Raw genomic sequence first — 27,510 nt, 5'->3', positions numbered from 1 at the left:
AAAAGGCCAAAAATAGCAGAGCGCAGTGTTCTCATTGGTCACTGCAATGTGACGGCGTTAGGACCCAGCAGCGAGAGGCCTGCCCCTCTCTGCCCTGCTGATGGTTTGCAGGCAGACGTGCGGAGAGAAACGCGGCTCCGGTGCTGAGGCAGGACTCTAGAGGAGGGACGTCGCTCAGCAGCATCGCCCGGTAAGAGACTCAACAGTTTGTCACCGCGTGCATTTCGGGCCACTGCCATCACGACTGATACAATTAAATCTCTCCTCTTATGTAGCCTACAAATGCAAGTCAATATGCTGTTTTTTTGGAGTGAAACACAAAGGCGTCTGTCAAAGTCACAGTGACACAAATATTAATAGCCACATTTCTATAGCTGGGGACCGTAATGAGCGTCATATCGCGTGATTTGTCATTTGATGCACGTCGTGACGGAGTTGTGACGGTGCAGCGGCATCCAGACTGAACAGGTTGCACAGGCTCTTCGTGGCGCAGGCTCCCGGCCTCATGCAGGGATGCTATGCGGAGTGACACTAGTTTACCTAGAACAAGTCAGGATTAGCTGTTTTAGTCTTAAAACCTTTTTATTTTGAAATAATGACTGAAATACATCCCAGTATTCGCAGAGTGATTTAAGGAAAAAAAAAAAAAAAACTAAAGTGGAAAAAAAGTTGAAAACTGTTAAGTATATTGCGACTGGACCCAAAAGCACGACTAGGACAGTGGAAGTGAAGTAGTGAGGTTCAGTTTATTTAGGAAATACAATGACCACAACAATGACCACTGTCGGGCCGACCAGAGGCTGAGGTAGAGCAGAGGAGAGCCGCGGTGAGGTCAACGAATCTGGGCACTGGGAGTCAAAGAGTTAGTCAGGAGTTCAGATATCATGCAGGTAATTGCTCTAGGAAGGTAGTCAGGAGCCGAGGCCTAATACCACTAAGGTGAACGGGTGAGAAGAGCCGGGTAGATATTCTACCAGGTGTTGATTGTGGATGGAGAGCAGGTGGGTAGCAGGTGTGTCAGTCGCTGATTGGAAGTTCCTCGGAGGTCGCTCCCCACAGCACGCGCGCACACACACACACACACACACACACACACACACGCATACACACAGGAGGAGGACAGACAGACAGAAAGACTAGGAATGGTACAGCTGTACCATGACAGAAAACGTTTTCATGTGAATGGCCTGATGGCACTCATCAGTGGTGTGAAGGAAACTGGATTTGACACTATTATATATTAATGTTTTTTTAATAATAATAATTTTTAACTTGATTTGTTTAAACAGATGTATACTTACTCAAACTTTTAATCACATGATGTCTTTACAAAACTTCTTTAAACTACTTTGTATTCTTACACATTTCCTTCCTAGGTCACATGTCAATAAACATCTCACTAAAATTTCACATCTTTACTATTGAAGAAAATGCCATTAAGCCAGTTGTCTTCACACCATTGCCCACCAAGTCCCACTTACTGTTTCCTTAAAGGTATTTTGTTGTTGCTCTTGCTTTGTGAATCTGTTTTCACATTAAAGACTTTAAAGCTGCATTCATTGATTTTTGGCTACTTTGGGGCAGCAGAACAAGCTGAAAACACACCACTGACATATTATTGCCTTTTGAAGTTGTTATAGCAAATGTGTTAGCAAACAATTGCTTATTTACACATCCAGCAGAAACAGAGCAAAATTAGCATTCATTTGGAGTTGTATTCACTCTCCTTTTAGCTCTGTTTTGGTCTCCACCGAGAAAAATATCTGGATCTTTAGCTGCTAAATGCTCCACTATGTTTACCAGCTGCTGTTTGGTGCTGGGCAGGTAGTGTATAGTGGGTTTACCAGCACTTTCTTGCTGAAAGCAGCTGCTTGTTGCTGGAAATGAGGTTGATGAGAGCGCTGAGACTGAACAAAGCATTAAAGGTGCGGGCCAAAATACTAAAACAATTAGCTAAAAGAAGCTAAAGGGCTCCATAGAGCTGAGGGGAACTGCAGTTACATAACATACAACATTATGTCCTGTATATATCTCATTATACAGTGCATCCGCCTTCTGGGTCATAAATGCTGATAATAGAATAACTTGGCCTTAAGAACAGCTGCTATAAAAATTGATACATTTTAATGACAGAGAAATCATTAATAACAGTTGAAATGTTGACAAAATACTTGCTTTTTGGATGTGTTGCATCACCCAGTAGGCCATAATGACCCCTCAAGGTGTGAAGGTACATTCCTTGATTTTCTCAATGCACTCATTAGTGTTCCCACATTTCCAGCTCACTGTTGATGTTTTCAAATTCAACTGTGAAAAGTTTTAAAATGTCAACATTGAGGTGGGAGGACATTTGAGGACTTGGGGTCACTACTCTCCGCAATAACAAAATCAGAGCCTGGACCTGAGTCGTTTGCTGATAAGCAAAGCAGCATCAATCAGTTAGGTTTTTGGCACGGAGTGTAACTTCAAGACTTTATCTGATATCCAAGGACACTCAGAGGACGTTTTTTATGAAAGCAGATATTACAGTTCAAACAATATTGCCAAGAATGAATTCAGGATACTTTTCAAAGCTGTGTATGACTGTGTAATAATGCAGCATATTGCCCTGGTGACTGACTGAAACACACAGGCTCTGGTGGTCCATAATTGTTTTTAGGCTGGTCACGTCACATTCCCATCAGCGTGAGGCTTGAAATGATCATGTTACCCAGAGACACTGGATTGCTGGCTGTTTTGGCCTGAGCCCAGCCTGCATGTCTACCACACAGCTCCTTCCTTTAGCTCTTCAAGAGGTTGTAAATTAGCTGATGGAGCCACTAGCCATTTCCTCACTGCCCAAACAGCCGCTGAGTGTCTTTACTGCTTTTAAGATGTTAACAAATGTACTACAAAAACATCCTGACCACCATCCTTTGCATGATTTGGACTCATATACAGATACATACAGGGTGTTTGCCCCCTTCCTGATTTCTTTTTTTTTTTGCATGTTTGTCACACTTAAATGTTTCAGATCATCAAACAAATTTAAATATTAGTCAAAGATAACACAAGTAAACACAAAATGCAGTTTTTAAATGAATGTTGTTATTAATAAGGGAAAACAAAATCCAAACCTACATGGCCCTGTGTGAAATAGTGATTGCCCCCTAAACCTAATAACTGGTTGGGCCACCCTTAGCAGCAATAACTGCAATCAAGCGTTTGTGATAACTTGTAATGAGTCTTTTACAGCACTGTGGAGGAATTTTGGCCCACTCATCTTTGCAGAATTGTTGTAATTCAGCTACATCGGAGGGTTTTCGAGCATGAACTGCCTTTTTAAGGTCATGCCACAGCATCTCAATAGGATTCAGGTCAGAGCTTTGACTAGGCCACTCCAAAGTCTTCATTTTGTTCTTCTTCTGTACACTGTACATACGTATACACATTAACCTGCATGTGGGGGTGTTCTTGGCTGAGCTGCTAATGTGTGGTCGTGGTGGTAAAAGCCATGTCTGGCTCCAGAGAGCCAGTGGGACTATAAATCACAGGGGCCAGCAAGGACCCAGTGCTGGCCCAATACAAAGCATAATAGGATAGAGTGTATCAGTAATTCACACTTGCTGTTCTGGTTACAGCTGGCTTGTAAATACTGACTGACTGGAGGGAACATATTAGAATCAGTATACTAGTTCCACTGCTATGGACTGGAGTGTTTGGATAAGATAATATCTGTACATTTGACTAAGTTCGTGCCTAAAATTGTTCATAGTTTTTAGTTAGTTAATATCGTAGAAAAGGTTTCATTCGTAGTCATCTGGACACTGTTTTCAGAATCAAGACGTTTCGGCTCCCATCCGGAAGTCATTCTCAATTGTGAAAAATGGACCGGGAACTCAGAAATTTAAGCTACTCTGTGTTACATAAGCCCTGCCCTCAGGAAGGAGTCTACCTGAGTATCTGTTGATTACTCTGCCTAGTTTCACCTGAAACTGACCTAATTGTTTCCATGATGGCCCAGTAATCAGGCCTATTGTTTTCTGGCTGCACTTCCCTCATCACTGTTAAGTACCTGAATAGCATATGATTGGCGTGACCAAGGTGCTAATACACTGTGGTAAACTTTGGGCAGATTGAATCTCAGACCACCATTCCTGTTCAAAGAGGGGTCATGGAAACAATTAGGTCAGGGAAAGGGAAAGGGAAAACGTGTGACAAAACAGCATTGGGTGAGGATGCTGACTTTTTGCATGGGACATGTTAGCTTTAGCCTCAGTCTTGTAACATGATAAGTATAGCCATCAAGTACTTATATAGGATCCCTTTTACAGGGTGCTTTTGTCTAGCTCTGTCTGTCACCATTATCATTGTAAAGTACATAGTTTACATATTGTGAGAATGGAAAGCTCGACAGGCATAGCAACAGTAACTAAGGTCCGGTAGGTTTTAGCAAATGGTCAATTGTTCCCTAAAGAAATCGTAAGTCGCGTTGGATAACAAAATGAATGTGATGTATAGGAATTAAAGAAGAAACCTGGAAATGGAAACAAACAAACAAACAAAAAAATATATCTGAAATAAAGAGACACACTGTTTTTCTGATGTTTAGAAGACAGAAATACAAATGTTGCTCCTTGAACTGCTTTCATGTTTTGGTTCTTTGTTTTAGTTCCCGTTGGGTGTTGGTCCAATCTCAGTGCTCCTGAAAATCTCCCTCCCTTGTTGAGCCAATCAGCAATCATTTGACGGCAGGACTGCTGATACACAACATGTGTGACTGTGAGCCTCTCTGTCCCACTGTTAGCAATCACCTCTCTGCATCCCTACACGCTGATAGATGTGCACCTGTGCTGAATCATGTTTTTGTCTTTTTTAATATTTCAAATAGGGTGTGTCACAGTTGAGAATTTTATAATCTACACATATGAGCTTTAAGGGCACAAAACAGCAAGGCTGGAGTGTGCTGCTCAGCTCAAATGGAGCTAAAGCTTTAAGAGTTTCTGGCAATTCCAGTTAATGATAATTGTATCACAGTTCATTTAAAAATAAATAATATTAAATAGTAATGTTAAATACTACACATATCCGCTTTGGCTAATAATGTTCAATCTGGGAGCAGTCTAATTGCTGCGTATTCATGGTGCAGAGCTGAATTAAATGCACTTAAAGAGAAACTCTATCTAACCGCTTGTTGTCATTTTCATTTTCCCTCTAGCTTCTCTGTCTGCCTCCATTAAAACACAGCCCTAGAGCACCATGGGTGGCGTGGCAGTAGACGTAGGTACAGGGGGGGTGAAGGCTCCAGATGGAGGGTGGGGCTGGGCGGTGCTGGCTGGCTGTTTTGTCATCACAGGCTTCTCCTACGCTTTCCCTAAAGCTGTCAGTGTCTTTTTCAAAGAGCTGATCAGGGAGTTTGGGGTGGGATACAGCGACACTGCCTGGATCTCCTCCATACTGCTGGCCATGCTCTATGGCACAGGTAAGCTGCTGCTTGTACGGTACATATAGCATAATACACATACAGCAACACAGTGGACACAAGAAACAGCTGAATAATTTAATGCAGCCGTGCAATAAACACTACCTTTGTGAAGCTAATGTCCAATTTTTGTTGAGAATGTGTTTCTGTAAACAACATGAACATCTTAGAAAGTTACGCAGTCCAACACAACACTACCACAACTACATGGTCATGATCTGTCTCACTATACCACTGACTGTATTAATTCACTTTCCTAATTTAAATTCTAACTTCAACTATTTTAAGTGTGAGGACTACCCAACAAGCAAATCAAAATGCAGTTTCAGACAAAGCTTAGTGAAATTTACAGATGCTGTGCATCAACTCTGTTAATATTAAAGGAATAATCAATATCGACTTCATCATCCCAGCTTCCATAATCTCCAAAGCTGTCTTATTTACACGCTGTATCTCACACTAAAAGAAGCACCACACCACCCAGACACACACAGCCTGACTGTGTGTGTTACACTTTATCCAGGTCCTCTGTGCAGTGTGCTGGTGAACCGCTTCGGCTGTCGTCCAGTGATGATGGTGGGCGGCCTCTTTGCCTCTCTGGGAATGATCTTGGCCTCCTTCTCCACCAGCATCATCCACATCTACCTCTCTGCTGGGGTCATTACAGGTCTGAATGTCTGCTGAAAGTTTCCCACATTCCAGTAGAGTATTGTAACATCTGACTTCTCCTAAATAAGATGAATGAACATACCTATACCTACCTTAGGCTCACATCAGTCCTTGCAAACTGACATTAGGTTATATCTTAGTATGTGATGAATTTATGATGATACATTCTTTTAAAGGCTCTCAATATACCTTTATCAAATTAGTATTATTGTAATATTTTTCTGCATTTATTTATGTGCAAAAATGCACTCAGAAGTCCAGCTGAAGCTTATATAAAGGTTCAGCAGTCTCAGTTAGCCAAATTGCAGCTCTGCAAGGAAACACAGTCAAAGAGGAAAAGGAAATAGGGAGTTTCATACTAAAAAGACAAACTTTAGAATGTATCCTCTCAGTTTGGCTAACTCAAACTGCTGAAGCCTCAAGCATTTTTGAATGGAGTGAGAATTGTGGATTTGGTCACAGTGTTAATTTTGGCATGTGATTTTAATTTAGTTTTAGTCTTTTGGCAAAAATGTATATTAGTTTTTGTCGATTTTTGTTAGTTTTTTAGTCAACGAAAACTAAAAACATTTTAGTAATCCTGCTCGATCTCCTACCTTTAGCCACACGAAAGACTGAAAGTAACATTAATGCTATATCCACAGCCCTTGATAATATTACATATCTTTTTATATATGGGTCCAACAATTTCTGTAACTTTCCGAAATCTAAAATCTTACATTCATACAGACTTTGTGCAGCAAATTGGCCAAAAGTGCAGATGTGAGAAAGTAGCCACACCATGAATGCCTTCCAGGAAAGACTGTTGAAAGTTTGTGCTTTTATACCCATATTCAAACGATTATCACATTTTCCCCTTTTTATGACGACCATGCTTTTCACCCTGTCTTTGTGTGTGACCGTTCAGAACAGCTACAAAGACTTTTGCCTTCGGACTATACGTCATACAAACTAGTCCTATTCAGCATACCCCGAGCTTTAGGGTACGGGTTAAGGTTAAAATTGGATGATAGACCTCAAATGCAAAACAGTCCCTGTTATCACTCATATCTTACACAAATAATTGGGGGAAAAAATAATGAGGTCTGTATTTAAAGGTAAACTCCATACTTTTTTTTTTTGCCCTGTACACAATCTCATAATGCCTTGTGGGCATATGACGTTAATACAGGTGATTTTCCCAACAAAATTCATATTGTGTGTAAAGCTGCTTTTTCTGCTCAAAATTAGCTTGCATGTGTCTGATTGTGTCCTCTTTTGGTGTCAAGCCGGGGAACCAAGTAGGTAGGTAGTAGGTAGGACCCAAACGCAGACAAACAGGCAGAGTAGGTGCAGTTTCAAACATTTAATAAAGGAAAAAGAATCAAAACTGGAGGGAAAAGCAAACAAAGACAGGAAGTAAAACAACAAGACACACAAGGAGAGGAAAACACAAAAATAAGACAGGAAACAGGACAAAAACCCCAAACTATGACCGATTGGATTTGAAAGTTTGGTTCAGCCGAATTCTCTTGCCCCTTCCTAACCGTGATGGTAAATGATAAACAGAATTTGAGGGTGTAGTTCCCCCCTCAAAAATAGCAATCAAAACATATCACACTGGTGTATATAAACTCATTAGAGGCAGGCCGACGTCTTCTTTTGGTGAACTTTCAAATCCAAAAACCAAAACAATTAATCTGGTGGCGTTAGATGTTTAAATGTATGTTTGAATAAAGAAAGTATAAGTATATAAAAGGCTTTCTTTCCTTTGCTGCAGGTTTGGGGTTAGCCCTGAACTTTCAGCCATCTCTGATTATGCTCAACCGCTACTTCAGTGAGAAGCGTCCTCTGGCCAATGGGCTATCAGCAGCAGGAAGCCCTGTGGCCCTATGCTGCCTCTCACCACTGGGCCAGGTCCTCCAGTACCAGTACGGATGGAGGGGGGGCTTCCTCATCTTGGGTGGCATTCTACTCAACTGTTGTGTGTGCGGGGCCCTTATGAAGCCTTTGGTCGCCCCCAAGACGCTCAAGGCTAAGGAACAGGACAACAAAGAAGGAACAGAGGGGGCAGAGAACAAGAAGATGCCCCAAGCCAAACTGCTGGACTTCTCTGTGTTCAAAGACTGTGGGTTTCTCATCTACACTGTGGCAGCGTCCATCATGGTGCTGGGGCTGTTTGTGCCTCCTGTGTTTGTTGTGAGCTATGCTAAGGAGCTGGGGAATGAGGACACCAAATCGGCTCTGCTGCTCAGTATCCTGGGCTTCATTGACATTTTTGCACGGCCCACGTGTGGTTTGATTGCCGGACTGAAATGGGTGCGGCCTCGTTGTGTCTACCTCTTCAGCTTTGCTATGCTCTTCAATGGAATCACTGACCTGGTTGGATCACAGGTAGGTGTATGCTTGCTTGTTATGAACTGGAAAGAAAACGCGTAGTCCACTGATGTCAAACGTAAACATGTTTTTCTCTTCCCTCACAATCCATCTCATATTTGTTCCCAGGCCAAGGACTATACATCGCTGGTGGTCTTCTGCATCTTCTTTGGCGTCTCCTACGGCATGGTGGGTGCGCTGCAGTTTGAGGTTCTCATGGCAATAGTTGGCACTGAGAGGTTTTCCAGTGCCATTGGCCTGGTCCTGTTAATGGAGGCCATTGCTGTGCTGGTGGGGCCACCCGGTGCAGGTAAGTAAGCACAGAAACTACAACATGAACATGTTGGACTAAAGTACCCAATTTATTTTAAAGGTTTTTGCTGACAGTAGTACATGCAATTGAGCCTCTCTTGCTTTTAATATTGTCGCGGCACAGGTAGTACTGGAGAAATTGTTTGTTGTTACGCCTAGGAGAATGAATCAACACTAAGCCTTATGGCTATACTAGCTACTAACAGGCCACATCATATACTGAGTGCAATCCATTGCCAACGCCAAAGAAAGGATTCAGGCCTACCAACTTTCTTGTGTAGGTGTTTTCTTCCTCCTTCTCCCTCTGAATCTGCCTCTGACAGGCTCATAACAGTTAAGACCTGCCTTCTTGATGTATGGCAACCAATCAATTGGACAATGACAACCATGTGACCATGACAATATCTTTATGTACATGCTCTTTAGTATGTATTGCAGTATGTTAACAGACATCTGTCGTAAGAGAAAGTTTAGGAATAATTCGATTTTGGGGCTAATTTGCTTTTATTTAATAGTTAGCTTTTATTTGATAGTCGACAGCAGAGAGACAGATAGGAAACATAGGGAGAGCGTGAGGGAGATGGCATGCAACAAAGGTACCGAGCTGGAATTTCACCAGGGGCAATGTGGTTACGTGGTTTGCGTCAGGCTGGAATTATACGAACAGAAGGGTTTCATGGGTAGCCGTAGGTTGCAGAGGTTCATACAGGAGATGATGTACAAAGCTCTAAAATCTCAACGACATTTCGTGCGGCCCTGTTTGTAAAACCAACAGATTGGTTGCTTGGACTTCCTTTTGGGAGGAAGGTTTGAAACTGACATATTAACGTTTTAATCAAAAATCGAAGTATAAAAGAACAGCCATGTAAATGTCTCTAGTACCCTAGTATATTCACTTATATGCAGACAGAGAAGCATGTTTCAGGACACCATGTTTTTTCATTCTTAGTCAAAGGTAGTTGCATTTCCTGTAGCCAGATTAAACTCACATATTCAAAAGATCTGTCTCTATTTACAGTGTTGAATTGCTCAATAACCAAAATCCATGCAACTAGCCGTATGTTCCTCTCCCCTGTTATTTAAACAATTATTAGGTACAGTTAGGGCATTGGCTGCCATACTTAGACAGGCTTGTTGTGACAAATCTGCTGTAAGTACTGCAGGCAGTATGATGTCACAGACAGGAGTTTTTAAATGTGTATGTACACTAGCATTATCTCTGTGTCTTTCTCCCATTTTATCTATGTATCTGTTTCCCTGTTTCTCTGTCTTCTGTCTCAGGCCGCCTTCTTGATGCCACCAAGAACTACATGTATGTCTTCCTGCTGGCAGGAAGCGAGGTGGTCCTCTCCGCTGTGATTCTGGCTACTTGTAACCTCCTTTTTATCACAAAGAAGTCCTCAGAGCCAGCAGACAAGCTTGAAAACATCACAGTGACAGACGACGCCAAGACAGAGGTGTGCAGCCAACCTGCAGAGCTGAATGATGAAGAGGAGAAAGGAGCAAGAGAGGAGCAAGAGAAGGAGATAAAGAAGGAGGTGATACAGGAGTTAAAGGAGGAGGAGGAAACAGACAAAGAGAAAGTAGAGGAGGTCAGACCAGAGAGTGTAACAGTGGACTCGCGGGAAGTGGAAAGGTTCTTGAAAGAGCCACAACAAAATGGTGACATGACCACCAGTCCTGAAACATGTATGTGAGCAGGGATTGGGGGTGCTGGACGAGATTATACTTGCAGGCTATAATTCCTTTTTTAAAATAATCCAATAGCAGGATGAAGTGTACTTTGAAGTGTTCTAATGAGCACCATATTGGATAGTTGTGCTTTCCTCATCATTCAGTGTTTAATCCAGGTGTTCATGTCTGTTGTCTGCAGGGGGCTGATGGGTGTCACTGCCATATGAAATAGTAAGTAGTTATGTCAGCAATATTTTATCACTAGATATTTTTAAATGTGGTGGTAGTAACCTATACAATAGAAGAACTCAGTTCCAGTGCTGCCTTGCTGAAGCGCTTTGAGTGGTCGGAAGGCTAGAAAGGCGCTATACAAGTACAGTCCATTTACCGTTACCTTGTGTATACAGTTTATATCAAAAGTCAAAAGTTTTATTTTGATGTAGCCACCAGCAAATAAAGGTAAGGGATAATTCTGACGATATTCTATATTCTTAGTGTCAACAACAACAACAAATGTTAAAAGAGTTTCCCCTTGGGGATCAATAAAGTATTTCTGAACAAATCCAATGAAAAGACCATAACTACAGATGGAAATGAGCTTCTAGCTATATCTCTGTAGATATAGCAGATATAGAGTGTAGTAAATGTATTGTGCATTGTCCCTGTTAAATAAACAATAAAATAAAAAAACAACAATCAATTTATCCTACTAAAAGCCTGGTCACATCAAAAAGTGGCACAGTTAAGCTCATTCATGCATCCTCGTGAAAACCTTGGTGATGTAGTGACTACTGGCGGGCAAACCACTAACACACTAGCTAGCCAGGAACATGCTAGCACTAGTCAGTTACAGTAGCTCTCTGAGCTAGTTAGCAGGCTTGCTAAATGGTAATGAGCAAACTACGCCTCTGTTGGAACGGTTTATATTCCAGCAGAGTAGGGTTGGCATTATATAAAAGTGGACGGTGCAACATGGTTAATCATGAGCTATGACAGCTTCCTCCGGCTCTCAGTACAGGTCAAAATGGTTTGCTGTTGGCCAACAGCAGTTCACCAAAATTGAACTTTGAACTCTGTGCCATAGAGCTCTGTCCTGCTGCCGGAAATACTCACTGTAGCACCAAATGTGTATTCATCTTCAGCTGAAAATAGTCCTCAATAAATGCACTATTTACTCTTGTTTGAGTAATGTTTTCAATAAGACTACAGTGCCCGGCTGTTTTAGGAAATTGCATAAAAATTAAACAGCATATTTGTGAATATTTGTGAATTTTTAAAGATTTACATCTGCAGTAGGAACCAATGGGCTTGGGGCTGAGAGCCACAGACAATGTGGGGAAACCAGAAAATACTGAGAGATGGACTAACACATGGTTTGTTTTGGTCTTTTCATTGGATTCATTAATAAACAATATAGAATCATGCCAGCCTTATCCCTTAGAAACAAAAGGCTACTTTCTTATTACAACGTGTTATAAAAAGTCAGAACAGCTTAGCATCATCATCAATAACATCATCTATTAATGCTTAAAATGGTTAGTGTTTGCTGTGAAAAAGCTTGAAAGGCTTGTAATCCCCTCACTACCTGGTGTCATCCAAATACAAAGTATTTTCCCTTATGGTCTGTGCTGTCACAGTTAAGGCAGGTTAGATGTTTAAGTGAGAAATGGTTTCTGTTTTATCAGTTTTAAATGGTTGCTAATGGTTGCCACATGCACAAAGTGTCAGTGTTGCAGTTGTTTGAAGATTGTTGCTGGTCTCGTGGTAGCTTTGTGATTCCTCCTTGGATTATAAGTAGGGCCCAAATATTCTCCACATCTTTGTTATGGTCTTTATCACCATTTTCCATGAGATATTTACAGTCTTTTAGATATTTCACCGAAGCATGAAACACATCATGTTTTGGTAGGCTGTCCTGAACAGGCTCCCTTTTAACATACTATCTTGGTGTCATTCAGCATTGTGTATGTTTAAAACTGCACTAATCAATATTTTTACATTAACACTGGATTGAAAGACGATGTGCAATGTAAAGGAAGTTGCTTGTAATGACACATCCACACAACATTATCACCCAACTCTGCAATTACCCTCCGCTTTAGCGTCTTTCAGCTCATTGTTTTGGTTTTACGGTCGGCAACTTTACCGTTTTGGTTCACTCTTACAGCTCTCATCAGCCTTGTTTCCAGCAGCAGCATGCAGCTGTTTTCAGTGAAAAAGCTCTGATAAACCAACACTACACTACCTACCCAGCACCAAACAGAAGACAGACAAAGTTAGCGACCAGCTGTTGAACATAGTGGAGCATTTAGCAGCTAAAGAGCCAGATATTTCTCTCAGGAACTGGTGTAGACCAAAACGGAGCTAAAAGAATAGTATTGAATGTACTGAATATTTGAGTAGGCTGCAGTTTATTTGGCTTTCATTCCTTGGGTGGCCAAACAGCATAGAACCTATAATTGCTATACACAATACTGACTCTGGAGTATACAATGTGTTCAGTAGTGGGTTCTAAGCTAACACTTACTAACACTAACACACAAGAAATATTCTGATTTGTTCAATACAGAGATAGCTTTAAGTGACAGCTTGAAAAGAATGGAGCCAACATCATGCCCATATTTTTTTCCTTACACTGCCCTCACAGAGCCTGCAGTGAAGTTAAAATAAAAAAGAGAAAACATCACTTTGTCCCATAATTCAACAGACTTCTAACATCTAATAGAGAAGCTGGTCAGGAGGACAATCTACCAAAACAATGCAGTGTTTTCTTTAACAATCCGCCTGCAATAACTGCTAGATAAAACATTTATTTTATTTTTTTAATGCTTCTATATGACTGGTCAGAAATGTTATATTTTATATTTTATTTTAGAGCTGAATACCATGCTGTCTTCTATCTTTATTGTGTTCTCTCTTATGGAAATGTGACTCATGTATGTGTATCTATGTGTGATAAAGCTGCAGTCAAACAGTGTTTGAGGGATGTGTCTGACAGTGAAAACCTCACATCCGAGCCTAATATACATACATAAGCCATGCAGCTGCTTTAACAATGCTATTTTGGAGTTATATCTAATATGTTTAATTGTATTAACTGTGTTTCAGTGTCAACTGTTAAGTCACTTTCTCACTCTTCTAACCGCAAATTCCTGCTGAATGTCACTGATATCAGTCTGAACAGACTGAACTGGACTTTCATTTTAGCCTTTCGTTTTTCTGTATCCATTGTGTGAAAAAACAAATACATTCTGAAAGAAAAAGAATCTGGGTTAACCCTATCGTGTAATTGTCTTAAGTGTAAAAATGTCATCAGAAATCAAGTCACTTTCCTGTGTGTCTCTTATGAGCAATATTAGCAAGCCCTTCGTAGTATGAGCTGGTTGTGTTAATTTAGCTCTAACAAATATGTAACACTTTTCAGTAATTTGTTTGTTTCTATCATTACTTACTTTAAAAAGTAATGACAGGACTATGTGAATGGTGTAGCTGTCAAGCAGAAGATGATGGTGAATAAAGATATCTGGAGCGACAAACACTGTAAACACAACACATAGCCTTACAGAATGTTTTCAGTGATGGAATCCATGAAGGCAATCAGGCAAACAGCTTATTCCAATCACTTCTTTGTAAAAGATGTAATAACTTTTGAAGCACAATTTGTTGTTCATAAATTGGCACACTCACCAATGGTGGTGTATACTGAAGTACTGGAATTAACTGCAGTTTTGATGCAACCTATACTTGAGCATTTCTGTGTGCTAAAATTAAAATTTTACATACAAAACATAAATACATTTTTACAGATTAAACTGGCCAACAGTATATTAAGTAGTTAAAAGCGCCACCTCGACCAACTACAACTGCTGTTAACATATTAGTATTAACAATCCAATAATATATAATATTGTAACACTCACAGTAACAGCATAACAAGTGCTTCTACTTTTGATACTAGAAGCACATTTTGCTGCTAATACTTATGTACTTTTACTTAAGTAATCCAGGGCTTTTATTTGTAACTAAGTATTTTACATGGTTCAGTTACTACTACTTTGAATTAAGTAAAGGGTCTGACTTCTTATTTTTCGCCACTGCTTTCATGTGTGTTCCATACACCGCAGCGGAAGGGGGCGACAATACACCAAATTAGATGGATACCAACCATTATAACCAAGAAGAAGAAGAAGACGACTACGACGAGGAAAAGGAAAAGGAAAAGGAAGACGAAGACGAAGACGAAGACGAAGTTTCTCACCGGTACTATTTCGCTACTGCACTCAGTTGGAAAGTGCTGCGCCGGGAATACTCAGCAAATATCATAGTATTACAGGTGAAACAAGATATATATTGATAAGTACAGTTAGTACATGACCAGAGCAGTGCATGATTCTGCCAGAGAAACATAACTGATCCATTTTCTGTCAAACTCGTTATAGTATGTAGTGCGGTGGTGTATCATGTGCTAACGTTACATGTCAACTGACTGCAGTTAGCTTTGCTAGCTAAATGACAGTAGGCTACAGCACAGACATAGCTAACTAATTAGTTTGTGGTAACGTTAAATGTTATTAACTACTGAGGCAGACAGTAGAAAGTCAAAAACAGAAACATTCGAAACCAACAAAAATGTTGAGTTGTCAACTTCGCTCTTGCTAACGTTAGGAGTAAAGTGAAATGTTGTTTAAGCTTGCAATACAGCTAGTTAAGCTACAGTATGTACAGTAAGTGTGTAGCTAGCTACATTTTGGAATTCTGCTTTTAAGTCGTCGGCCTCAATGAAAAATATTTACTTCATTGTTAAACTGGTAGCCACTTGAAAGTAACTTTAGGTACTTGGGGGAAGTTCATGTGTTCACTGCTGGGTTGAAATTAACAAACTAACTTATATACCAAGAAATAGACAGTCGTATTTTAGGATTTATATATAGATATATATTATATTTTACTAATGCTAAGTAAGCTAACCACGCCATAAATATAGGGGAAATGGCTAGACTAGATAGAAGGCTAATGCTGGGGTTGGAAAGAGAGACGGAATACCACACTCAAGAAGAAACTTGTTAAATTTTAGTGCCAGAGAAAATCCCCAGACTCAAAATTGTCTTGGGTAGTAAAAGGTTGCACATTTAAAACTGCATTCCCAAATTTTGTTATTAGCGTCCTAACATCTTCATATTTCCCCTTTCATGTTTTGCAATTCAACACAGTTAAAAGTTAAGTTTCAATACTTTGACAGTACCTTTCCTTAGTCTGTCCAGTGTCCGTTGTGTTGCTAAGCAAGAAACCACTTTTTTTGCAGGGTCTTTCATTCATTTTTGTCCTTCCTGTTCTGGTGAAGTCAGCTGTGATGGCCAAGCTCCAGGGCTTTGAGTTCTGGAGGAAGACCCTGAAAGAAGCACGCTTTGTGGTGGCACCCATGGTGGACCAGAGCGAGCTGGCCTGGCGACTGCTGAGCCGCCGCCACGGCGCTCAGCTGTGCTACACCCCCATGCTGCATGCTCAGGTGTTCGTTCGCGACGCCAACTACAGGAGAGAAAACCTCTACAATGAGGTGTCTGAAGAGGACAGACCTCTCATCACACAGGTGAGGATCCACACAGGCAAGATTGTTAATGACGGTAAACTGTAGCACCGCTGGAAATTCCCCAGCATGTTCATTATCTTGTGCAGTCATCACAGGCTTGTCACAAGGCATTTTATGTGAATTTACACCTTACATTAAAATTGTAAATCACAGTGTTGCATTCCCTGCATGTCAGTTTTGTGCCAATGATCCAGAGGTGTTCCTTCAGGCAGCTCTGCTAGCCCAGGACTACTGTGATGCTATTGACCTCAACCTGGGCTGTCCGCAGATGATCGCTAAGAGAGGTACGCACTGTTCCTGCAGAAATAAACTACTGAATTTCTGACTTTGGCGACTCCTAGTGGTTGTATGCCAACCTTGCAGACGACAGAGTGAAAGGAAAATTAACCTGTCTTGGTGCTTGTTTCTTAGGGCACTATGGAGTTTTCCTACAAGATGAATGGGAGCTGTTAGAGAAAATGGGTAAGTCTGTTTAACTTATTGTAGCACTTTGGGATGATCTCTGACAATTCTAAAAAAAAAAAAAAAAAATCACAGTTCTTGCATCAGTGTAGTGCCACGTGAACACAGTTGTTCTCTCAATTTTTTATTATTTTGTGTTTTATAAATCACTGCAGTTTTACTGTCTCAAACACCTACAATTTCCCTCTTATTTTATAGTCAGGTTAGCCAATGAAAAGCTCTCGGTGCCCATCACATGTAAGATCCGTGTGTTCAAGGAGATCGAAAAGACGGTCCACTATGCCCAGATGCTGGAGAAAGCTGGATGTCAGGTGTGATCACAGTGCTAATTTTAAGAATCCACTGCTTCTGTGGTTCTGTGCTCAATGTTTAACCAAACAGAGATTAATTAACAGTCCTTTAAAATGTAAAATATTATCTTTAATTTCAGAAGGTTTGTTTATATTTATATGTAAAATCTGCCTTTTAATGCAGTTTAACAAAGCATTACAAAAGGTCTTAAAAAGTCCTACATTTGGCTTTGTCAAATCTCTTTCCAGCTGCTAACAGTGCATGGCAGAACCAAAGACCAGAAAGGAGCCATGACAGGTATCGCTAGCTGGGAGCACATCAAGGCAGTACAGTGAGTTACCATCACCTTGTTTTAATCCTTCACATGTACTGTATTTAATCTGGAACATTTGTCCAGCTCTTTCAATGGTCTCAAACTAATAGTTTGGGGCTCCTTTGTGCTATATTTATGAGTCTTTTGATTAAAACAAAATCAAATGACTCATAGTGCCTCATCCTGGAGAACAACATATTTTCAATAACTGTTTGGTTTGTTTTTGTTACAGGAAGGCAGTAAATATTCCAGTGTTTGCAAATGGCAACATTCAGCACTTGAGTGATGTGTTGCGCTGCATTCAGGAGACAGGAGTGCAAGGAGTTATGAGTGCAGGTTAAGAATACCTAAAATTGTCTCATTTTTTAACAAACACACCTGTTTTCCTAATTCATTGATGTAAATAGATGATATATAATGTGCATTCTGGCTCAGGATATGCATTGTTTTGAAACTAATTTGTGTCCATTTTTGTATTGTTTTTAGAGGGTAACCTCCACAACCCAGCACTGTTTGAGGGATGCAGCCCCCCAGTGTGGGAGATGGCTGAGGAATATCTCGAGGTGGTGAAGCAGCGTCCCCCCTGCACTCTGTCCTATGTACGAGCCCACCTCTTCAAGCTCTGGCACCACACGTATGTCTCTCTTTCTGTATGTATGTATATGTGTGTGTGTGTGTGTGTGTGTGTGTGTGTACACATATGCATTTACCTTATACCTGAAATGCAACATACATATGATGGTTTTCCACTCCGCCACTTACAAAGAAAATATATAATTATAACTATATAGAGAAGAAACTATAGAATGTAAATACACTGAAGAAAAATATAGAATATCATCTTATATTGGGACTAGTATTATAATCATTAAGGACCAAAAGTCAGCCACAACTCCAGTGGGAATACTTTAAAAAAGTGGTAACGTGTCTTTCATATAGTCATTATCTTGGTTTTTGTGGGGGGGGGTTCCGATCCTGAAATGATGGGTTTATTTTTGTTGCTTGGTGAGATTTCAAGATGCTGATTTAGTCTCAAACCCAAGCTTCTTATTTAAATGGCATTTTGTTGTAGCTGACAAGTAAAAATATTCATGTTGTAGTATTAGAGGTGGGCAATATGACCAAGTATACCATGTAATTTCTCTATTGTCAGATACCGTTTATATTTTGGTAGGTAGCTACTGTATCCCTTTAACGTCTCTTGAATTAGCAGGACTGCTTAATGGTCATATTGATGTTTACATGAATGTGATGAAGTATAGTGACTTGGTTATTAAATTAGCTGTGTAAGCCCATGGCAAACATTTCTGTTTGGCAATTTTCTATATTGATGGTTTATCAATTAATTTTCTAGAAAAAATACTATATTACAATACATATTGATATTATGTTATACTGTGATATGGCTTTTAGCCTTTCCTGTGTACTGTAGTCCTGTCTATTCAGGGAAGACATCCAACATTTCTGAGTAATTTTAAATCTAACGATTTTTTTTTGTTGTTGTAATTTTTATTTTTATTTTTTAAATACGTAATCTGCAACAATGTCTTGTCACTAGGCTACAGATCCACCACGACCTGAGGGAGGATTTGGCCAAGGTGAAGACCCTCGAGGGTTTGGCCGATGTCAGCAAACAGCTGAGGCTGCGATGCCAGGTAACAGCAAACAGCAGTTTTAACAAAGCAGGACTGGGAAACAGTTAATTTGTTGTTCTGTAGCTACCTGATGGAAGGAGAGAGGTAAAACAAAAAGCAGCCCTAACAGCTAGCTCAAAGTTCAGTTCACACAGATTAAAATGAACTAGTTTACATTCATAGTTCACAATTTTGAATTTTTAACTAAATTCACAGTACCAAAAAATGAACTAATTCACGTTCATTTCTTCAGTTTTTTTACAAAATGCTGTGAGTTTGACTCGGGTGGAGGTACTTTACGGCTGTTGGCTCGTGGTCTTACCCTGATTTATTGTGATCATCATTCACTTATTGATTCACATATTTCCCAAGACTGGTCGGATGCTTCAGCTCGATGTGACATTTCAAAAATCTGTTATCCATCAGGTTCTGTGACCCAAAACACCGGCGTGCCGGGTGCCGTAAAACCATAGACTGCATAAAACACAGTGCGTCGGTAACTCTTGCGGGAGTGACGCTAACGTTCATGTTCATTAGTTGCAAACGGATACATTCAGTTCACCGTTCACCAAAAACATGAGCGTCATCAATGAACAGCGCTCTTTGAGTGTGTTCATGCACAACACTGGAGTGGAGTCATACTGTATGACAATAAGCAGCATTATTCATTAGCTAATGCGCTTTGTCTAGCATCAGATATTTTTATGACCCATTTTTAGCTGGTATTAACATGCAGTCTGTATCTGGATACATTATCTGGATAATGACATCTCATCACAGGCCTTTGCATTTACGCCTGCAGGGTTTCCCGCAGCATGTAATAGAAGAGGCGCCATGCCTCACTTGAAATAAAGAGCACCTCTGCTAACATCAGAAGAAACTTTTACACTTTTATAAAATATATTATGGTTAAATGAGCAGAGGTGCTAATTCACACAGCAAAGGCCACATATTTAAGGAGTAAGATGAGAAAGATCATCTTAGAACTAAATTGATCACAAGATGAGATGCGTCAGGATCTGTCTGATTCACTTCAGCAGTTAGCACTGTAATTAAACAGAGCAACATGTTGCACTGTTGAGGCAAAGGGCTCAGTCAGTCACAGTCAGGTGGGGATGTGAGGGGAAAAACTTGTGCTCTACTGGCAGTCAGACACCAGACTTAACTTGATAACCACTGGCTGGACACATGTTCTACCCAACAGAGTCTGTATCAGATGATGTTAGTTAAGGGTTAGATATTGAACCACTGTACGTTCATGTGTATATATCACTTACCACCTTCGTTCTACCCCCATTGTATTTGCAATGGGCGATGGTTATGTGACAGATGGCGATAGCTGAAGGCATCCGTAGGCTACTTGTTATCCTTGCTAACGTGGCTAAGATTACTCATAATGTGAAAGCTAATCGGTGCCAGTAGAGAAGCTTGATGGCAGTAGTGCCAGCTTGGCATGATCTTGCTTTATGTGCTCTACTTACTTTTTCTTAGTTGCTTCTACCAGTACCGTTTTGACAGGCAGATTTAGTTGTCCTTTCCACTTGTTGGGAAGGTTGTTTTTTTTTTTTCCCTTAAAAATGTAGCCAATATGAACAGATGTAATTAACACCTGGCATAGATTCAGTCACAGTGCTAGCCAGACCTTCTCCATATGTGGTCTGACTGATCTGAACACATTCTGCTTGCAATGCATTCTGTGTACATGTATAGTATATCTTGCATTGACATGCATTTTTCCGTATCTAGGTAAAATATTCAGATACACATTGCATGATAATAGCAGGTGGAAATGTGGTCTTGGACAGTCAGCGGTTTGCTGAGTGACTTTTGACTTTGACTTTTTATCCGTGTCATTATTGATGTCATTCGGTACCATGTTGGTTTCGATATGTCAGATACAGCGAGAGAAACAGACGGGGTGGGAAAAGCCGGAGTGTGTGTGTGTGTGTGCGGGGGTGTGCGGTAAGAGACAGAGGTGTAGGTGTGTGTGCGAATATCCAAATCCCAAATTGAAAATCGAATACCTACCCAACTAACGAATATCTGAATAGTCGAATATTCGGGTCCAGCCCTACAAAATATACACACATGCAGACTGGTCTTCTATACCTGTAGCTGTATGTGTGTCTGTACAGGAGGAGATAGCCAAAGGAAAGGATGTGGAAGAGAAGGAGGGCGGCCTGCCATTACCCCACTGGATCTGCCAGCCATATGTCAGACCTGCGTGAGTCACCGACTGAGACAGATTCATACAATTCTCATCGTAGATGTTAGCACCACAGCAAAGTAATCTAATCTTGGATAGTGAGATCTAATGGAGTATCACAGCATGCAGGAAAAATAAGGTTTTATATTGACATTTGGTATTTCTTGGGAAAATATATTCAAAGAACAATAACCAAAAACTGAGCTTTGATTGACACCAGGGAAGAATCCTGAGGACCAGTCTTTCGCATATTAATTTTACTAACTATCCCTTACAGTCCAAAGGAGCCAGTTGCCAACGGTACCAGCCAGGGTTCAGAGGTAAAGAAGACCATGTGTCAGAAGAGGGCACTGGAGGACTCAGACGGAATAGCTGACACGCTCTCCAAAAACAAGCAGAAAAAGAGATCCCGAAACCCCAACAAGAACTTCTGTCCCGAGCAGAAACGTGAGTCTAACCTGTCACGTTTCAGCTCGAACTGCTGAGTTCCTCCTCTGAAACATACAAGTAGAATACTACTAAAATCTGACAAAGTGTCCCTCTTCTTTCCTCCTGCAGCCAAGTACATCAAATGTGAACAGTGTGGGAACCCAAAGGTAAGCAGTCAGTTTAAACACCGTGTGCGTGTGCGTGTGTGAGTGTGTGTACACTTCATTTGATTAATGGTGACAGAAGAGCCCAAATAGGGTTGAGTAGTGATGTACAGTCAGTTGTCATCACAGGTGCCACAGATCCCCACTAGCTCAAGGAAAAGTCAATGTAAATAAGAAGCTGTAATGATAAACTTTGTTAAAACAATAAGGCGTTTGTTCAATGTAGCTGTAGATATATAAAAGGATTTCCATGGAAGACGTCCTTTTGTAAAGGCGTCTGTGCATGAAATTCTCTCTGTTTCCTTCTACTTTGTTAAACTTAAGCAAAGAATCAGGAAGAAATTTCCAGTGCATTTGTTTGATCACCAACCACAGTGCTTGATATTGTTTTATTTTGCTCTGCAGGGAAATAAATGTGTCTTCAACCTGTGTCGAGGCTGCTGTAAGAAGATGTCCTACAAGGAGGTGGCAGACTGCCCAAGTCAGTACACACACACACACACACACACACACACAGATAACAGTGTCAGCAAATTGTACAAATGAGTGCTGTGATGTTTTCAGCCGCCCTTCCCACCCCAGTATTTTCGCACAGTCCCTTAGCTGATTCATTGATGAACAGAAAATTTACCAATGACACTTTTTATAATCAATGAACTATTTCAGTCATTTATCAAGTAAAAGTATCAAACATTTGCTGGTTGAAACCATTTGGGCTTATGGACAGTTGGTCAAACTAAGGGTGCGTTCACACCTGTAGTTCAGTTCATTTGGTCCAGAGCAGTGAAAAAAGAAAAGGTACATTGTTACGTTTTAGTTCTGGTGTGGTTCATGTTCATACTGATTTATTACTAACAAACCAATCGCAGTGTCACGGTGTCACACAGCAGATAGAAACTGGGCAGAAAATAGGTATTTTGTACTGAAAATATTATATTGCAGGAGGATAGCTACTGTGTGGTCACTATGTTTCACTCACTTTTTATTGGGGAACTGCTAAACTGCTAAAATACACAGAGTAGGACACAAGCACACCTCTGTTTTAACTCATTTTAAAGGTCCAGTGTGTAACATTTAGGAGGAGCTATTGCCAGAAATAGAATATAATATTCATAAGTATGTTTTCATTATTGTATTATCACCTTAAAATTATAATTATGTTCTCATTGCCTTAGAATACGCTGTTATCTACATAGGAAGCGGTCTCCTTCCACAGAGGCCGCCATGTTGCACTGCCATGTTTCTACAGTATCCCAGAACGGACAAACCAAACACTGGCTCTAGATACGGCCATTCACGTTTTTCGAGGCCACCGTAGTTTCTCCTACACGCTTGGAAAGGGAGGGTGATGCGAGCAGTATTGAAATGGTTGCAAACTGTGATTTCACCGCTAGATGCCACTAAATCCTACACACTGGACCTTTAACTTGTTTATATCAGGGGAAATCCTCGTGCACACATGCAGACGTGTTACCGTGATTACCAAATAATCTTGTGTACATAAAGGCTATACATCACTCATACAGATCGGAGATGGCATTCTTAACAGTTCACGATAAGCAGGTGTTTTTAACAGTAGTTTATCTTTTGAATTTAGGGACCCTCCATATCAGGCAGTCTTGGTCTGGTTGTTTAGTCCACACCAGAGTTTGATTGACAGCTTTCACACCAGCCTAAACAAACCAAACTAAACAGTTAAACCTTCCAGAGTTAATCTGAACTGAACCAAATATGTTAGGTGTGAAAGCACCCAAAGTAAGCAATTTGAAGATATCACTTGCAGCTCACTTTACTATTTGCAGACAGTTAATGGAAAAAATAGACTAAATAATAATGAAAATAATCTGTATGTCCTGTGGTTGACAGGCCACGGGCTGAGGTTCAAGACCAAGGCAGAGAAACAGAAAGCTGAGGAGGATGAGAGGAGGGAGGACGAGAGGAAGGAGGGCTTGGCCACAGAGACAGAGAGAAGCAGCAGCTCTCCACAGCCTCTCCCAGATCCAAGTAAAGAGCTAAAGGAGTAGTCCAAGACACAGCTACCACTATGAGCAGGACTATGGCTATCTCTACATGCAACAAATCATACTCCCGCTAATACAGCACTGAGCTGTCACAACTGAGTAGGACTAACCTGGTTAAAGTCATTTCTCTGATGATCGGACGAGTTAACACTCACAACACCCTCGAAACATTTTGATGTCAAAAAGTTAAAGTAGGTTCACACAACAGTTCAACCATCTTGGTCTTCATCAAGTTGTCTGACCTGATGAAGAACAGTTCGGTCCAAATGCCTCAGCTGTTGTGCGGACCTACTTTGATTTATTTAGCTGGCGAAGAACACATGAGGGGCAAGCTGTCGTGTTTATTCGGTCAATAGAGAGATGCAATTGGAGGGTAATTGAACCGTCAGGTAACAAGGTTAGTGTGTGTATGTAAAGGTAGCCAATGATTAGTCAGGATATACAGTATATACAGCTGCTAAGTAACCTCAACAACAACTGTTCGGGACTGATGGTGAAATATGGATGGACACTGATCAGCAGACCAAAACAATAAAGTAACAAAAATATTTTTTTTATTTCATGTGGATTTATAGGATAATTATTAGCTTGGATTGTCTTTTTTTTCGTCTTCCTTTTTTTTTTTTTTTTTTTTTTTTTTTTTTTTTTTGATGGGACAGTTGGGAAGTGTCCTCACTGAAATGGAAGTGTTACTCAACTCATTCTGTCATCTTTTATTTTTAAGACAAAGATTTTATGAGGATAAGTTAGAACATTATTTTGTGCAGAGTTGTTACTGAGCCACAAAAGTTAAAATATTCAGTAACTGTCAGATTCATGGAGAAAATACCTTGTCATTACAGGTTTTATTCTTTCATTTAAGGTCAAGAATGTGGTCACATTTTCAACTCATTAGATAACCTATTTATTTTGGCTAAAGGTTTGCAGTGCATTGACTTATGTATGTGCCTTTTGATTAGAAGTACCACTGCCTATCCAGATAGGAACTTGAGCTCATGAGGGGGGAAAAAAGGGAGAGCAAGATCAAAGTGGTGCTTCATCTGCTGTTGTCAAGACATACTCAGTGACTACACAATCCAAAAGAAATGTATTTAAAGGTGCTAATTGTGCATACAGTGTAAAAAGAAACACTGATATTTTGGGAAAGATGTTTTTTTTTGTCACCTAGATAGATAGATAATAAGCTGTATGTCAAATGAATTTCTGTAAGCTTAGCACAAAGATTAGAAGCTAGCCTAGCTCCATCAAAAATGGAGGCTAGCTGTTTCCTGTGATTCTAGTCTTTGTGCTAAGCTATCCTAGAAATTGTCCAATTTCTCTACTGAATGCAAAGACAGGTAATTGATATTGAACCTCTCATCCAACTTAAAGCCCCTGAAAACATTTCATATCCTAAGTATTTCTCTGACATTAAATATTCCTGACAAAATAAGCAACAATTAAACAACTGAAGTTTGTAAGAAAGTCATCGTTAGGTATTATTTGTCACAGAAACTCAGCTATCTCCTTCATCGAGACAGTGTGGGTGTGATTTGAGCAGATTTGATTGACAGTGATCTGATAACAAGCAACCCTGTCATCAGATACCTTTTCAAAAGTTGATAATCCTGATTGGTGCACAGATGTAGGTGACATCACATGTTTATCAGTTTAGCCCCGCCTATGTTAAACCAGTGAGAAGAGCACAGACGAAAACACAAATACAGAAATCTCTTGTGTGAAATAACTAAAATTGCTGTAACTTTGGCAGAAAATTGAAAAACTATGTTTTCAGGGCCTTTAAAGTACAACATCAGACCTTTCCCAAAATGTCCTTTATCAATAAATTGTTGTTACCATACTAATTTTAACTAGAAAAAATTTTAACGATCCTCACAACATTTTGTAGCCTCTACCAACCTCTTCTCTGCATTTTTATAGGTGCCAGCTTGTTGGAATTAGAGGCTGATGTGGGCCTCGTTCTTTCTGCATCTATTCTTGAGGTATCTTGTTTTTATTTTTAAAAAATATAAAAGACATAAGCCTGGATTTTTCACTTCTTCTTTTAAGTTAGTTTAACATTTATCCCTCAACAAGTCATGCAGCTCAATCAGCTGAAACGAAGGCCACCTCTGCTAACATCATAAACAATACATTTTTTTAAAATGATCTTTAAAGTGCTGACGTACTAATTCACATTGCAAATATGATGTATTTAATGAATGTGTCTATTGGTTAGGCGAACATCTACAACCTAAATTGATGATGAGATGAAATTAAATTAAATCTGCGTGACTTACCACCTCAGCTAAGCTTCATTATATTAGCTTGTTTTTGTAGAGGCACTTTTTGGAGCAATGTTATCATGGTTTTCAGAATAGACCATGTTGACGAAGATTGTTAGTATGACGCAATTAGTGATTATTTATAGAATTTTCATAGAAAAGAGTAAAATGGCTATTCAAGTCAAATACAATACAAAAAAAATTTATTTGTAAATGTATCTTCTTGTATCACTAGAACCAGAAAACATGATGTTAAGTCACAACATTTTGAATGAGATTTGTCATAAATGACAGGTAAGTCAATAAAGTCAGATTATTTTACTGTTTTTTTTTTTATTGTAAAATATAATAGATGAAAAAAATAGTCTAATACTAATCTTCATAATTAGTACTACTCAGACTATAAAAATAGTTGTATAATGTCTTCTTTGGCTCTGGAGGAGCTTTGTCAAGTCTGAGAAAATAAGTCTGATGATGTCATAATGATGTCATCAGGGTTGTTTTTAGCTTGGGCTTGAAGAGTAAAAAACAAAGCCTGCATCACAAACTGAGTTTGAAAGACATGGGCATTTACCATGCAGGGAGGTTTCTAATGAAAGACACTATTGAGATGCATTATGGGAAATGTAGGATTCAGCAGTTTTGGAACTTCTTGAACTCATACTAGGGACTATCTGGGACTCTGTTGCATTAATTTATTATTTATTATTATAAATTATTAAAAAAAAAACTTTATGGAAGTACAATACCAAATAGTTGGAGTACCCCTTTAATGCAATTTTTAATTTGCCTTCAGTAGGCCCTTAGAGTATGATCATAATGCTCTACATTAATTACTGTATAATGCACTACATATTCACATTACTGCTTGCTGGTCATTTGGGACTGCAAAGATAAACAGGAGATGATACTGCTGAGTTTAATATGAAAAAGAAGCAGCAATTGATATTTGACCAGAAACCAGTAATTATGGTAGATGTTTCATAGGATAACATGAGGAACGTGAATGTCTGTACAAACATTCATGGCAATCCATCCATCCATTGATATATTGCAGTCTGGACGAAAGTGGTGGACTGGTGGACCTACCCATCTTCATTACCATCCGTACCAGAGAGTTCACTTCTGTGACAAAAATGTGATTCAGAAGCTGATTCATTTCAGAGCTACATGTTGTCTTTGTCTGCTTTTTGTAGGTCTTGTTTGATTCTTTTGAAGTGTAACATCAACCTGCCCAGGGACTGCAGATGAAAATTAGCTTTAGCTAAATCTGACACATTTACATCACATTGATGTTAATTAATGTGTGTTGTCCCTTTTTAAAAAAGAGAAGTAGTAGTTGGACCCTCTGCCTTTATTCAAATTTAGTGATAAAAGGACCAACACCAACACTTGTATACCCAACACCGTTTACCGTATAGACGGTTATTTCTTAATGTGAAGCTGAACAAATAAAAATTTGACATTTTGAAGACAGCTGAAATGGATTCTTCAGGTGATGTAAGAAGTGTTAAGAATACATGTGTGAGAGGAAGGCTTACTGTTTTGGTTTGGGGTATATTCTATGTTTATGAATGAAGATGTCTGTTTTATCTTAGTGGACAGCCTCTGCTGAATTCACCTCACATGCGTTTAAGAAATTCTCCAAAACATGTCGTGACACCAAAA

General features: G+C 39.8%; 2 protein-coding genes across 9 annotated transcripts; both read left to right on the top strand.

The window, feature by feature from the left end:
* The first annotated feature begins 33 nt into the window (after positions 1-33).
* slc16a3a (solute carrier family 16 member 3a) lies at positions 34-13,794 on the top strand. 2 transcript variants are annotated; one of them, XM_044182062.1, is made up of 7 exons: positions 34-190; positions 4,652-4,761; positions 5,198-5,461; positions 5,985-6,128; positions 7,890-8,503; positions 8,615-8,795; positions 10,079-13,794. In XM_044182062.1, exons 3-7 carry the CDS (start codon positions 5,239-5,241, stop codon positions 10,492-10,494), a joined length of 1,578 nt encoding a protein of 525 aa, XP_044037997.1. In that variant the 5' UTR covers positions 34-190; positions 4,652-4,761; positions 5,198-5,238; the 3' UTR covers positions 10,495-13,794. The 2 variants fall into 2 exon arrangements, with proteins under 2 accessions (XP_044037997.1, XP_044037998.1); XM_044182063.1 differs by lacking the exon at positions 4,652-4,761 and having other exon boundaries at positions 49-190.
* An 810-nt stretch (positions 13,795-14,604) lies between these two features.
* On the top strand, positions 14,605-27,318 carry dus1l (dihydrouridine synthase 1-like (S. cerevisiae)). 7 transcript variants are annotated; one of them, XM_044182050.1, is made up of 17 exons: positions 14,616-14,804; positions 15,774-16,058; positions 16,234-16,342; positions 16,470-16,520; positions 16,719-16,831; positions 17,060-17,142; positions 17,357-17,460; positions 17,611-17,758; positions 18,683-18,779; positions 20,894-20,982; positions 21,242-21,411; positions 21,523-21,560; positions 21,963-22,038; positions 23,424-23,561; positions 25,499-25,560; positions 26,078-26,136; positions 26,900-27,318. In XM_044182050.1, exons 1-16 carry the CDS (start codon positions 14,625-14,627, stop codon positions 26,090-26,092), a joined length of 1,758 nt encoding a protein of 585 aa, XP_044037985.1. In that variant the 5' UTR covers positions 14,616-14,624; the 3' UTR covers positions 26,093-26,136; positions 26,900-27,318. The 7 variants fall into 7 exon arrangements, with proteins under 7 accessions (XP_044037988.1, XP_044037986.1, XP_044037987.1 ...); XM_044182049.1 differs by having other exon boundaries at positions 26,078-27,318; XM_044182053.1 differs by lacking the exons at positions 26,078-26,136; positions 26,900-27,318 and having other exon boundaries at positions 14,605-14,731; positions 25,499-25,864.
* The last annotated feature ends 192 nt before the right edge of the window (positions 27,319-27,510 follow it).

The sequence above is a fragment of the Siniperca chuatsi genome, linkage group LG21 (genome assembly GCF_020085105.1).
Source record: "Siniperca chuatsi isolate FFG_IHB_CAS linkage group LG21, ASM2008510v1, whole genome shotgun sequence".
In the NCBI taxonomy this organism is placed as follows: domain Eukaryota; kingdom Metazoa; phylum Chordata; class Actinopteri; order Centrarchiformes; family Sinipercidae; genus Siniperca; species Siniperca chuatsi.
This window is presented reverse-complemented; position numbering and strand designations above follow the sequence as displayed.

Bases quoted from the DNA above. Each gene is read 5' to 3' on its own strand.
- slc16a3a (XM_044182062.1), top strand. From the start codon at position 5,239: ATGGGTGGCGTGGCAGTAGACGTAGGTACAGGGGGGGTGAAGGCTCCA. The intron at 8,504-8,614 runs GTAGGTGTATGC...ATTTGTTCCCAG, and splicing joins CTGACCTGGTTGGATCACAG to GCCAAGGACTATACATCGCT. The intron at 8,796-10,078 runs GTAAGTAAGCAC...CTTCTGTCTCAG, and splicing joins GGTGGGGCCACCCGGTGCAG to GCCGCCTTCTTGATGCCACC.
- dus1l (XM_044182048.1), top strand. From the start codon at position 14,625: ATGGATACCAACCATTATAACCAAGAAGAAGAAGAAGACGACTACGAC. The intron at 21,412-21,522 runs GTGAGTCTAACC...TTCCTCCTGCAG, and splicing joins CTTCTGTCCCGAGCAGAAAC to CCAAGTACATCAAATGTGAA. The intron at 21,561-21,962 runs GTAAGCAGTCAG...TTTGCTCTGCAG, and splicing joins AACAGTGTGGGAACCCAAAG to GGAAATAAATGTGTCTTCAA.